Source organism: Chlamydotis macqueenii, chromosome 1, assembly GCF_036417535.1.
Source record: "Chlamydotis macqueenii isolate bChlMac1 chromosome 1, bChlMac1.mat, whole genome shotgun sequence".
Taxonomy (NCBI): domain Eukaryota; kingdom Metazoa; phylum Chordata; class Aves; order Otidiformes; family Otididae; genus Chlamydotis; species Chlamydotis macqueenii.
The window spans coordinates 143,394,367-143,408,985 of record NC_141556.1 but is presented as its reverse complement, the minus strand read 5'-3'; the positions used below and the strand labels follow the sequence as shown (position 1 = coordinate 143,408,985).

Sequence of the window (14,619 nt, the reverse complement as noted above, 5' to 3'; positions counted from 1 at the left end):
GAGAGCCTTGAGTCTGTTGTTTTGAGTTCCCAGGGTCAGCTTGTCCTCCTGGCAGCCCATGTGAGATGCAGTTGTAGGACATAATGAAGTAACAGTGATGTTCCAGGTCACAGTCAGCCTATTTCAATACCTGTTTTTAGCACAGAGCCTTTTTTAATAATGTTTACTCGATGAATACCAAGAACAGCTGAGAATTTTTGCAGTAGGCATAACCGGTCTGGTGCTGTCAAATTGAAAAGGGTACATGAAGATATTTGGCTGAGAGATATTTTATTACTCTTCTGGCTATAAAACTGAATCAGTAAGAAGGGAGTTCAACCTGCCACAGCTTATTGCAGGGATATTTTCTGTTTCAGTTTATTACCCTTTGAGGATTTGATTTCTCGTTATGATAATACAGTTAATTAGTTGTGATGTCTCCCTAACACCAAGCCACAGTCACTGTTTTGCTTTTATGAATGTTAGACTGGTGCAGTGTAGCAGTGGAGAAAAAAAACCCGCGACGGGTGCATATGCCCTTTATTTAAGTTGTATGCACCTCTATTTGACAGACGTTGACATTAAGTAAGCTTTGAGAGGACTGATAATCATGGTTGTATGCTTGTAAAAACTGAATCCTCTTGAGCCAAGAGTTGAATGTTATGACTGGAGGTTTGTCACTGATGGGCTTGCTTTGTTTCACAACGGTAGGTTTGCTAAAGGATGCTGAGGCTGGATTGCGTCACTGTGCCTGCATCGCTGGGGTGCAGGCACAGAGCAACAAAGCTGTGTTTCAGCAAAGGCAACTGTTCATCTTTGATCCCAGAGATCCCAACCAGTACACCTTCAAGTGGTTTTAATAAATGAACAAGTGCCTATACATCAATTTTGCCATGGCAACTGTTCGTAGCCCGTGATGAATATGACAGTTTAAAGTAGCTAAACTGAGTGAAAAAAAAGAATATGCTGCCTTGCATCTAAGTTGGGATAAAGCCTACAGACTAGCAAGTAAAATGAGCTTTTTGAAAGTGATATGACAAGTAGTCTTAAATCAAGTGCATGCCTCCTTTCCCCTCTCCCTGGTTGCCTGTAACAGCCTTATGCATTCTGGTTAGTCTTCGGGCAGCAGCATGGTTTTGAGTTAGTGTTTTTCTTGTTAGAAGTTTTTCTTGTCATACTACACCTGATACACTGAGAGTTAATAATCTAGGTAATTTCAAATTGACTTGTGTGTTGGTAGTCTCTTTAAAAAAATTAAACAACATATATACATTGTTCCAATGTAGATTAAGAAAAATAACCTGCTGCTTCCTTTAGCGCAACACTTTGTCAAGCCACTCTTTTCTGTGGTGTCTCTTGCAGGTGTTCCGCAAGGATCTCATTAGTGCCATGAAACTACCAGATTCGCACCATGTCAACCCTGATGAATATTATGTCTTTGCGGACACATGGAAACAAGAATGGGAGAAAGGGGTTCAAGTTCCAGCCAGTCCAGAAACTATTCCACAGCCGTCTCTCAGGTAACGGTTATCAGACAGAGATCACGTGCAGAAAACGTCAACTTAGAGAAGATGGTTTCTCAAAAATAGGTTGTCTAAATATAGTCAGCTTTTCTGTGGTGTTATATTTTCATCTCCAATGCAGCAGCCTTCAGGCACGTTCTTAAACCAAAGAAATACCGATTTGGAAAACATTTATATGGCACTTCAGTCCAGACCTGGTTCTGTCTGTACAGTTATAGTATCAACATTGTGAGTTTAAAAAGAGGATCTTTTTTCCTGAGTCACATGGTGCTATAGGTTAAAACCTTTTCTCATTTGTGTATGGTGAGTTTAATAACACGAAAATAAACCCAAATTTCTACGTGTTACTTGAAAGGCTTCCCTATAAAGCATGATGATACAGAGCGGTAGGCAGGCAGTAGTTACTGATACCTGATAAAGTTATTCACTTGTTCATATAATTTGATTTTGGTTATTGTTGCCAAAGCTTTAACCTTTTCTGCCCCCTTTCACCACAAATAGCTGCTTAACATTATAGAAGTTCAGTGATCTCAGTTTCAGGAGATGGATAAATAACTTTTTGTTCTCTCACACTGTGCTTAGACTAGGAAAACGTAACAGTGTAGTCCTGCAACCCTTCCTGGTGGAAACAGTGTGTTTCAGCATACAAATGTTATTGCCAACGTGGTCTTCAAGATGAAGATAAATGAATTGTCCAGTGAAAGTGCTGATACCAGCATAATTTAATTTCTGCCGGGGCTATTGTCGGTACCAAGTTATTAAAAATAAATATATTGCAGCTCATACCAGCAGTATTACATTAGAGGAAAAAATTGCTATAGATTTGGCTGGACCAGAGAGCAGAAGAGCTCACAAGGGAATGAGAGGAAAAAATGAGTAAAGTGAAGGGGGAGGAAGAATGACAGAATAACATTGACAACCCACATTGTCCAGTAAGACTTATGTGGGATGCTGCTTGACTACTGCCTGCTCCTTCTTTACTCCTCTTGCCTTATTTCCCCCAGCTTTTATTTTCTCCTTGTCCAGTGGAGGGTTAGCTCCAGAAAGCATGCAGAGCAGCTCACACGTGGCACTGTTCCATTCAGTATCTCCCTGGCTTCCTTTCACATGCAGGGCCTCTTGCATTGAATTGAAAGAAAGATTGACTTTATCTAGCTAAGGTCAGTCTTTCCATTCCCATACGCTAGTTTACTAATCAAATGCTGAGTTTTATCTCTTAAAATAATTGAAAGATTGACAACACCAATATTTTTCTCCCTTGCTTCCTGTATGATTTTTAGCTGGTTTTTCCCCTTTGCATTTTTGCTTGACATCAGAATGGTTCTTACATAACAAAAACACTACGTTTGTAACATGGATCAAGTGTCGTCTGCAAAAGAAAGGGTAGACTGTTTATCCCAAATGAAGAGCAAGCATTTCTTCCCCCCCCCGCCACACAAACTGCAGTAGAATAAATTAAGCTTTCCTGAAAAAGCTGGTATTTTCAAGAAATCAGTTGGCAAGATTTCCTTCTATCATTTAAGAAGAATATAGAACAAAGATTGTAGGGGGGGTTGTGCATATTATTTTTTGTGGGTTTCAAAACCACTTGCATCATTGCACTAGTAGCGTTTTTTAAATGGAAAATCATATGCACAGGCTTACATTTTAAAAATTATTCTGTATACGTAGCAAACTTTAGCACATTTTGTGTGAAGAAATTACATTTACAGAATCCCATCTCCCCAGCCTGACTACACTTAGTGGCTAGTATAAAATCTGTGAAACACTAGGTTTCTTCACACTTACAGGAAATATTTCATGTCTTTCAAGGATGAGTCTTTAAAAGCTGTAACTCTCTCTTTCTCTTTTTACTTTCACTCTAGGGTTGTAGCAGAAAAGGTGAAAGAAGTACTGTATACACGACCCAGGAAATACATCCACTGTTCTAGCCAAGAGCCCACGGAACCAGGTTACATCAACATTTTGGAACTGGCAGAATCTGTGTGTCGCTATGACTTGGATGACGTGGACATTTTTTGGCTTCAGGAGCTAAATGAAGAGCTTACAGAAATGGGTAATTTCTCAACACATTGTAATTTTAAAAGCAGTTAATTTCTGCTATTTGAGTTGTAGTCTGCTGTGTGGGATCTTTTAAAGATCACTGAATGAGAATTGAATGGAAATGCTAAGAAAAATAGGAGGTAAAAATACTTAAAATGATGACTTGCTCAGTCTCTTAATGTTTTATGTTTTACCTGTTGTGCCTAAAAACTTCTTCACATCCGAAATCGTGTGCAACTTTTGCAGACTGAGGCAGGAGAGAAAAAGCCCACACCACGTGGAATTAATTTTAGGACTTTAAAAGTTAAAAATTTTATGTAAGAAAAGCAGATATTTCTATTTCTTAAACCTGAACATATTATTGCTACAAATTCAGTGTTCTGAGGAGCTTGCATGCTGGGTTCTTAACAGAGTAATTAAGTTTCACACGTTAGCCTGTTTAAAATCAGCTAAGTAAACTTTCTTCTTTCCGTGCAAGTTGTGGATACAGTGGGCTATGAGGGGGAGTGAACTGTGGGAAATAATCTTGGAATTATCACTGGAATAACTGAATTGTGGTGGAATAGCCTGTGTGGCTGGCATTCTTCCATGGATGATTGCAGGTCCTTTAGGGAGGACAGGTGGGCAAAAGAGGGAGATATTTGGCATCTCCTAGATTTGCTGTTCACAAACAAGGAAGAACCTGTAGGAGTGTGGTAGTTGATGCTGGCATCGGCTGTAGTAGCTATGAAGTAGCGGTGACTGAGATCCTGAGGGGAGTGAGGAAAGGAAGTAGCCTTCTGGTCTGGGACTTCAGGAGGGTGGGTTTCTACTTATTTGAGTAACTGGTAGGTGGGATCCGGGAGGCAGCTCTGAAGAGTGTAACTGCTGAAGAGTCCTAGCAGGACTTTAAGGAGTCTCCTCCAAATGCAAGAAAGATCCATCCATACATTCAGGAAAACAAGTAGACGTGTCAGGAGACAGGCTTGGTGAAGTAGGGAACTCATGACTGAGCTCCAGTGCCAAAGGATATGTGTAAGAGACAGAAGCACAGACAAGCTTCTCGGGCATATAAGGATGCTGTAAGCAAAACCAAAGCTTTTCTGGAGTGCAGATCTCAGTCTATGGAGACTTTCAAGATCTGACTAGACATATCTCTCGAGCAACAAACTTGTTGTTGACTTCCAACAGTGGATTCACTGTTGACTCTGGAGCCAGGGGCTGGGCTGGAGCCCTCTGAATGTCCCTTCCTGCCTGAATGATTCCGTAATTCTTTTAATTTGGAGAGTGAGAAAGTATCCGGGCATTGGAGAGAAGAGTTCTATAGCAGAAGGCAATTTGTATCTGCAGTCATTTATATTTTCCATCTCCCTGTTTATCAGTTGCAACAAAGAATCAAAATTAGTAGCAATGTTCTTGTGCTTAGTCCAGCAGTATTTTAACTGCTGGACTATGCACAAGAACATTGCTACTAACATTTTAGTTAACCTCTGATATTGTTACGTGAGTAGCCCAAGCTTTGAAGGTCTGAGTAAATAGTGAACTATGGGCAGCAGCATCATTTTTTACTGAGGACTTTGAGAGGATGCAGTTTGGAGATTTCATGTAGCTGTGAACCTCGTAGGGTTTCTTATGCAGTGTCTGTCCTGAAGAACCAAGCTGAGGAACAGTCTCGTAGCAAATCCTTTTAAGTGGTTCTGTTTATGCTAAATTTGATTACTGGTAAGTGTATATATAGCATCTGTAGTGTTTGAGTGAAGAGATAGTATGGATTGCCCACAGTATATTTATCTACTATTTAATTTTTAAAAACCAACAAACCAAGAAGAGTGCTTTTCATAACCATCATGCTGATCATCCAAGTAGTGTACTGGATGGTACTGGGTGGTGGCAACTTCTATATCTTTATGAGATCTAAAATATTCTTGATAAGTTTTCTTTCCTCGGGAGTTAGTCTTGAGAAGAACATTGCGTGTAATTTGGAAATAACATTATGTGTGATTTTTGGATGTCATTAGTGTTTCTTGAAGTAATGGAAGTGGAGGAAAGATTGTATGGGAGCAGCTAGCAGTTACAGCAACTGCTAGCTGTCTTTTATGCTGTAGTGTTTTCTTCAAGGTGCAGTCTTATGCTTAATGTACAACTTAAACTTTTGCTCCAATAGTAGTTCTACTTGTATTTATAAAATAATGCTCCAATTAGCCAGTGAGTGAAAAAGGGTTTCTATTTTTATATTATTCTTTATTTTCAGTACGCATGATGGGAGAGAAGACACTGTGTCTACTGCCTGAGTTGCTAGAAGTTGTCCTTCTCTCTTCTTGCATCTCAGACTCGGTCAGAGGCACCTGATTGTCCTCTAATTCCTCTTCCCTATTCTTTGTTGCAGGGTGTGGGCCTCTGGATGAAAATACAATGGAAAAAACAATTGAAGTGCTGGAACGGCACTGTCATGAGAACATGAATCACGCTATCGAGACTGAAGAAGGACTGGGTATTGAATATGATGAAGATGTCATCTGTGATGTGTGCCGGTCCCCTGACAGTGAAGATGGGAATGACATGGTGTTTTGTGACAAGTGTAATATCTGTGTCCATCAGGTTAGTGCCTGCAGAAATGCTAATGCTATCCCGTGGTCTTAGTTTACCTTCGCAAGTGTGGAATTCAAATTGGTATTAAATCTTAATTGGAGGGCTTTGTGGTTTTCTAGGTATGAAGGGTGGTGCAATACAAAGTTGTATTTTCTGTCCTCACAGTTAGGGTGGATTAAGTGGCCTAGCATGGTAAATATGTGGATATCTACAATCTAATAGGAAGACATAGTGTGTTCTTGGGATTTGCCACTACTTCCTCAGTGTGACCGTAAACAAATCTTCCTCTATTATTAAACCTGCTTTTGAAGATGAACAGGGCAGGAAATGCTGACTTGCTTATATTTGAAGAATCTAAAGATCATTTGTTTCAGAGCTGGGGTTTTTCCTCCTTGACTGACTCGTTAATTGGCCAGACATGGGCTGTCCAAATTTAGCCATCTGAAACCACATGTAGGCACTTTAACAGACTGATCTTTTATAGAAGGCATAAGCACCTGCAATAACTGTGCTCTCAGTCTGAATGTTGCTCAGGTTTATAGCATTTCAGATGTAGCCAAGACTTAACACTGACAGACCTCAGCGTAGTCAGGCAGAGGTATCCTTGTAATCAAAAAAGGGATATGAATCCTGTGGTTTCTGTGCATCCTGTTCTGGAAGGGGGTTTTGCTATAAATTGAAAAGAGACTAAGAAGGTTTTTTTGAAAAAAATGTATTTTTGTACTGACTGCAAATAATACTTGGAGAACATATCTGGCTGAAAAAGGACCTGTCGTCTCCCTGCTCGCAGTGGGCTGGCTTCCAGCCCAGCCGCTTTCCTCATCTGATTCACCGTGTGAAGCAGCCACGTGAGCCTGCGTGCCAGTAACACAGCCGGTGACAGGAATATGGCCAGCAGCTGGGCTGCCTGCTTCACCCCATGCTCGTGTCCATTCAAAAGTAATGATGAATTTGCAGTCAGAGGCTTGTGGTTGCCTGCTGATGGCCTGCTGCCTCCTTGCTTTCCCGTGCCAGATCTGCCCGAAACAAACTGGAGTGTGTCTGGGCGAGAGCTAATCCGAGCAACAACAACCAAAAAAAACCCATTTGATTTTTTTAAATCTGGATTGGCCTTGGTACACCAAGTAGCCTCAAATCTGTTTGTCATCGCACAGTTCAGAGGTAGGAGAAGTGCAAGAGATTTCCTTCTTCAGGGTGCCCTCTTGTGCTGGCTCAAACACATTGTGAAATTACTAGTTCAGTAGTTTAGGCCTCCTTCGCTCATTAGTTGGATTAGATTAGAAAATAGTTTTAGTCCCTTTCCAGCCTCTTAAACGTGATCATACGTGTAATGCTACTTCTGCTTTAGTAATAGAAAGAATGCTGATGGGAATGTGACACATAAAAGGAAAAAAAAAAATCACTTTTAAAACTTAGATTACAGCTCCCCCTGTTGGGTTTTCACAACAGTTGTCACATCAAAATAGCGTTTAGGCTAGGTTTGGCATTTCCATAATGCAGGATTTAATTCAGGAAAGTGCCCCTGTCTACAGATCTGACATAAATGTGCAATGTTTTATGATACTGCTTCATATTAAATATTGAGGTCTTATAATCAGAAGACTGGGAAGGCAAATGTGTGAATTTTATGCTATATTTGGATCTGAATGACAGGTTACAGCTAATGATCCTGTTCTGTTGAGGCTTTCAATGTTACTGTTCCCAGAGATGGTGTTAGGAATGGTGGCATTTCCTGTGAAAGCCACCCTTTTGATAAAAATTTTATTTGGAGCAGTTGAGTGGAATTAGACCGTGGTGACAGCCAATGGCTTCAGACACACTCGACTTAATATTTGTGTGTGCACATACAGCAGGATTTATCTAGATAAGTATGTAGTTATCCATTAAGAACTGCTAGGAATTTTAATCAGAAAGCAGGGTAATTTTTTTCATTTATTTTTCCTTTTTGCTTTTAATTCTCAAACCTAGCAAAACTTAAGAAATTTCTCCCTTTCCAAGGGATTAAGTGCAATGCTTGGGAAATAAGCATAAAACCCAGCACCTCATAATTTCAGTATATGCCATAATTTTTGTTGCAGTATTATATATAAATATTTAAAGTAACAAACAATTCACAGAACTGTAACCACAAAGGTAATTTAATATTGCAGGAAACGGTCTTCAGTCAAACAGCTCATATCCCTTCACATCTAAATAGAATTATGTTAGAGTGTAAAGTTATTAGTGGTAGGAAATTGTGATTTTTTTTTTTTTTTTTTTTTTAAAGGATTAGATGCAGAAGCTCATTTAAAGAAATGTCTACATTTTTTTTGCTTTAGAAGTTTAAAAGTCACTAAAAGCAAAGAGGAAGGTTCTTAACGCCAGTGGTGGTGTGCAGTCACGATGGGTATGTTTTACACTATAAACAAATAATACCACCCCACATTTTAAAAATAAACTGGCATAAAACCACTTTGCTTTAGAGGCTGTTTATCTCTTTGATCACTTGGCTTGTTCTAAGGTAAAGAAATGAGGGAAGGATTGAGTGAAGGGCAAGCTGTGCCTTTACTATTTCAAAGCTTTGCTCCGTATGAGTATCACAGAATCATTAGAGTTGGAAAATACCTCTAAGATCATTAAGTCCAACCGTCATATTAATGCTTATGTGTGAAATCATATCAGCGCAATGGTCTCAATACCTGTTTTCCTCCAAGGCATGCTATGGAATCTTAAAAGTACCTGAAGGGAGCTGGCTGTGTCGCACCTGTGTCTTGGGAATACATCCTCAGTGCCTCCTGTGTCCCAAAAGAGGAGGAGCCATGAAAGCTACCAGGACAGGGACGAAGTGGGCACATGTGAGCTGTGCCCTCTGGATTCCAGAGGTAAAACCTAATTTCTGCCTCTTTCTTTTATATCATAGACTCCTCTCCATCCTCCTCCTTCTCGTTCTGCGTTCTCATGCTTTGAGGTATCTGTCTGATTTAATACTGGGCTTTATTCTAATGAATCTGCACAGTCTGTGAGGACAAGGAGAGAATCCAGCTTATGTTCTATTAATTAATCACTTTCTCTTGTCCATTTACTCAGCAATCACTTCTTGGTGTCATTATGGTATCTGAGTGACCTGCTAGAAAAGGTTACTGATGTAAGCTAGTGTTCACTGTACAGCTGCAGCTTCCTTGTCTCTCTTATTTTCCGATGAATTTATATGCTCACTTAAGTGTCTAATTTGCACGAGTACATCCACTCTTGTTGGATTTTGTTGTTGGTTTTTTTGTTTGTTTTTTTTTTTTTTTTTTAAAAAAAAACCCAGACAATGAACCAACCAAACAAAACACAACAAACCCCATTGCATAGGATGAATTCTAAGATTTGTAGTTAAGGTTTTATTTATTTATTTATTTATTTTTCCTGAGTGATGAGATGAGGTTTTTTATCTTCTATGTTATATTTTACAAGTAAAGATTTCTTTATATATATGTGCATACATAAATGGAGAGTTTCATAATGAAGTTTTACATTTCTTCCTCCATTTTGAATCAAGTTTAGCATCACGGTATAATTCTGTAAATCAGAATGTTCACTCCTGTATAGGTGGGGTTTGTGTTTAATTTTGTACTTGGAATATTTCTGTTTCCATTCTGGTAAGACCCACAAATCCATTATGGTGCATGTTTTATCTGTTTTGGCACCATGACATCGGGGGGATAGATGCCTTATTTTCTGAACCTTCTGTTCCCAAGTGCAGCTAGGCCTCACGTTTGCAAAACTTTGAGGAAGATGTTAAGATTCTGGGTATTTTTTTTAACATAGCAATCAGATGCAATGTGCAATTCCTAGCTCTGTCTCAGGTATGTATCTGCTTTTCAAGGAGGTTATCTTTGCAGTTGCACTTTTCCTTTCAGGCCTGCTTGTAGTTCCTGGTGTCTCTTCCACTTTTAAGGAGAGAGGAGTTGAGAAAAAAAACAAAACAAAATATTTTTAAATTAAAAACAAACAAACAAAAAAAAAAACACCAAAAAAAACTCCTGACTTCTCTTCCTGTACTTATGAAGTGTCTTGACTGGAAGCTCCCCTGGCTCTGAGCAGACTGATTTTCCTAAGAGATACTTTCTGCGTATGGTTGCATTGATGTTCTCAGCAGCAGAAGAGGAACTGACAAGTTTGGGAAGCAGGTGGCAGCAGGCCAGGGAGCACATGCTGCCTTCCCACCTGCCCACTTCTCTTCAGCTGAGGGAGAGAAACTGCCAGGGGAGCACTCAGGTGGGACAGCTCAAATCCTGCTGCTCCCACAGCCCATTTGGTGACTCCAGGTCTTGGGCACCTCCTCCCTTCCACACCAATGCCAAGTGTCTCAGGCATAGCGAGGAGGTGACACCTGCCAGTAAGGGCAGGAAATGCCTCTAGGATCCATTATCTCTATTGGTCTCCTGCGTTGTCACTTGCAAAACAATTCAGTCATCGGAGAAGCCAGAGAAACCTTTGGGAAGCTCTGCTAACATGGTGGGTTGCTTTCTGTCTGGAGAGCCACTGTGGCCTTATGTGCTGCAGGGGAGAAGAAAGGCCCAGAGTTGGAAGACCTGGAGATGGATACTTCAGGGGAGAATGTGTATTCTTGTATAGCTATTTTTCTTCTCCCCAAGATAGTAGCACACTGGAACTCCCCAGAAAGAAAGAAACAGAGGAATAATAAAGTCACTGCCATTTCCTTTTGTGGTCCTAACAAAATGGAGCAAGACAGAAGGCAGAGAGGAATGGCCTATAAACATATCTGTGCCTTGTGGTTAAAGGTTCAAAGAGGAACTTCATGAATCACCAAGTATAGGCTAGCATTGTTGCAGGCAATTGCACCGGGTATCTTCCTTCATTAACTCATTCAACACTGTCTTAAATGTTTTTGGGTTTTTTTGGTTTTTTGTTTTTTTTTTTTCTCCCTTCCTTGTGATCTAATGCTGTTGAAAGGCTTTCTTGATCCTCAGTTGACTGATTAGGTTGTTTGAAGGTTTTTACTTTCCAAAGTGTACTCATATCCTTTTATTCCTCTGCCTTTATTGTCTTTTAGTGTAAATGTGTAGTCTCTTTCATTTTTTCTTAAAAGGTGTTGCTTTTTTGGGGGTGAAAAGGAAAAAAAAAAAAAGGGAAACACTGAGACTAGAAAACTTACATCAAGTGTTCTGAAATTCAGGGTCCTTCTATGCCTTCAGATAATCCATTACAGTTACATCCTCCCTCAATCAGTGTGGTGGTAGCTGAAGCAGAAAGTTATTTTTCCTTGCCACAACTGGAGAGGTATCAAAATAACTGTCTTTAGCTGCTGTTGTGAGTGGCTCTGCTCCAGCCACTGGACTGCCCTTCCCAGCCACCAATGCAGGTCATTGTGCACTCATGCCACTGCTGGTGGCCGGTTAGCAGTGGAGCAGAGGGGACAGCAGGGAGAAAATCAAGATGGCAACTCGTGTATGTAACAGTCACAGAGAAGAGGCTTCGACAGCCCATTGTCTTCACCTTCTCCCATTCTTAAAACTTCTTCAGAGTACAGCAATCAGATTGTAACCTGATACAAGGTGAAGAAATAACAGATAAAACAGCTACATGTTACGGCAGATGGATCGTTTCTGCCTTGGGAATGGGCCGTTTTGGAGAATGAAAAGGCTGGCCTTTCTGCTCTCTGGATCCCTTGTAAGCGGCGAAATTCAAGCAGACTTTGCCTTGATTCTTCTCTTTGAATATCAGAAATATGCAGGCAGCATGAGGCCAGTATAAATAAACCGCACCTGACTCTGTAAGTGCCTCTTTGTGCTTTTACAAAGTGGGGTAATATAAACAGTCAGTGTTACAAGCTGAATGGACAGTATTTCCAACATAAATGTTTCCTGACCTTATGAGTCCTCTCTGAGGAAGGAGCAGGGAGAGCGTTAAAAGGGGCAGAGAGGGAGAAGAAGGAGGTCTGTGTCAATTCCCAGCTCCTGCTGGGAAGCATGGTGGAAAGCTGGTATTACTGAGTCTCCAGAAAAATTCACTGGAGATTCTGCTTTATTTTTGAAAGGCTGTTTAGTAGGGCCTGTTGCGATAGGACGAGGAGTAATGGTTTTAAAATAGAGGGGGGTAGATTTAGATTAGAAATTAGGAAAAAATTTTTTACGATGTGAGTTATAGAACACTGGAACAGGTTGCCCAGAAAGGTGGTGGAGGCCCCATCTCTGGAAACGTTCAAGGCCAGGCTGGATGAGGCTCTGAGCAACCTGATCTAGTCAGGGATGTCCCTGCTCCTTGCAGGGGGGTTGGACTAGATGACCTTTGAAGGTCCCTTCCAACCCTAACCATTCTATGATTCTATGAATATAGACAACCTGACAAGTTGACATAATCCCTTAATTTCCAAAGGAAGTCTTGCCTCTTAGTGTAATGGTAACTGGGACAAGAATTGTGATCAATCTTTGTACAATATTGTTTCAGAAATACTTGAGCAACTTGTGGCCAGCTCTGTTTTGAGCAACGTCAGGTTAGGTTGATGAAAGGCTTTTTAATTTTCGAAGCAAAAAAGCTACATTTTCTGATGTTTAAGAGTGCTGGATGTGATTTTTCTGGAACCATTCAAGTGTTTCAGAGACTGCTTTGTCACTTTCCCACCAATTTATAGGAAGGCCACAACAGATTAAATTGTTTGTCATCTTTACCTGGTGAGGGCATCACATACTGCCTGCCAATTCTCCTTCTTGTCTGGTAAAACCTGGACCCTCTTTGAAGCATCTCACTGTCTTCCTAATGAAGACTTCTGGAAATGCCCTGCAGCAGGTTGACCTTAGTATATTCCAGAAGATGGAACTTGCAGTTGGGGGATCAGAGGGTGAAGTACTGTAACAAATATAAATCTTATTTGAGTCAGTTTATGTCATTAATTCATGAACTGCTGATTAACTTTTTAAAATGTGGAAATGATGAACCAAGTAATCTCTTGCAAAGCTGTCTTCTCCACCTACTTAAATGATGCTTAGAGCAATGCAACGATAAGGAGGGAGTAGCAAAAATACTCGGTTTGAGCATAGGAACCATGACTCTCAGACTTGAGCAACTTAGCACTGCTATCTTTGGATAAGTCCACCTCACAGAGTAGGTCTGCTGAAGAAAAGCCTTTCTTCCTCAGGGATTAAGTAGGTTTTAAAATGAATCCATGAAGTGATTGTTGATGTACCCCAAAAGGGAAGCTAGGAAATTCAGCTTAGTCTACTGGCTCTTATAAAGTCAATGGTTTCATTGCCACATGTTAAACTAATTCATATAACCTGGATTTCCCTAGGAGAGTCTCATTATGGAGTTAATCTATGAAAATCACTGTAGCATAATGCTCTTAAAGTTTTCTAGAAAAAAAAACCTGCTGTTCAAATCTCACCCTTAACTGCTTTCTTAAGGAATCGGCTTTACTCTGACTTCACAATGTCACAGAGCATGACCTACGAACCTCCTTTCTTTGAATTCTTAGATCTGACCCCTTTGAGAAGAGGGGCTTATCCCACCACTAGAATTACAGGTCTGCTCTGTTCAGGTGAATTGTTCATAGAAAGCATAGAAATCTTCCTAGCTAGAATCAGCATTGTATTTCTGTTTTCAGGCGGGTAATCCTCCGAAGCATGCTACTGCTAAATTCAAAAAATGCTTTGTAGGCTTTAAAATCCCAGCTTTTGGAGACTGACATTCTTCGAACAGAACAGTTATCTTCTTCTGCCATGTGCTGTTCTCATATGAGAATGGCCCAGTTCTGCATGTTGGTCATTCAGAGCTGACCACCTTTTTTTTTTTCTGCTCTTGGATAAATCCTGTCTGTCAGGAGTGGCTCAGGGATGCCTATGGAGATAATTTATGTCTGTTTTGCTGTCCCAATTATGGAGGACAGTCGTCATTTTCCATTACAGACAGTAGGCAGCTGAGAAATTTCTATCACAATGAATTTGTGGTTGTTAGTATAACAAAGAATAGGAAAAGGTATCCTGTGCTTATCTGAATTTTTTTCTTTCTTTTAGTATTAATATCCATAATCTGGTCTACCAGAGACAAATGGATCATCCAGACTAAGTATGTGAAAACTGGCACAAGAGAATATACCGTGCTTTGCAGTAAGAGAAGTTTGTTGTATTCTTTCTCAAATTATACTTGATACAATCTGTAGTTAGGAAAGTGTATTAGAATCACCTCTTGCATTAGGAGTGCTCAGTGGAGAGGCAGAGCTGGGAAATGAGGCTTTCCCTGGCTCCTGAGTGATAGATCTGGTTCTGCCCCAAATTGTGAGCTGGCAGAAGTAGCTATTGTAGAAGATCTGTGGATCTTAAAGAAGGAACTTCTCAGGTAAGTATGACTAAGTGTTCCTATTTAATTCTGAGTAGCTTGTATTTTGGTACTTTTAAAGTTAGACCTGTTAAAGCAGCACAAGAGAAAAAAAAATAATTTAAACAAAATAAACTTCAGGATCACTTCCTGCAGTGTCTCAGCTGGTTTGTGACAAGGCATGTTGTAGATGCCTCAAATGTTTTGA

The 14,619-nt window shown here is 40.2% G+C and overlaps 1 protein-coding gene across 1 annotated transcript in view; it reads left to right on the top strand.

Annotated features, from left to right (window-relative positions):
• Positions 1–14,619, top strand: part of JADE3 (jade family PHD finger 3) — a 66,602-nt gene that overhangs the window by 42,025 nt on the left and 9,958 nt on the right. Inside the window, exons 4-7 of the mRNA XM_086768815.1 lie at positions 1,342–1,499; positions 3,368–3,558; positions 5,911–6,122; positions 8,807–8,974. Of these exons, the coding sequence (XP_086624941.1) occupies positions 1,342–1,499; positions 3,368–3,558; positions 5,911–6,122; positions 8,807–8,974 (729 nt within the window). The remainder of the gene's footprint in view (positions 1–1,341; positions 1,500–3,367; positions 3,559–5,910; positions 6,123–8,806; positions 8,975–14,619) is intronic.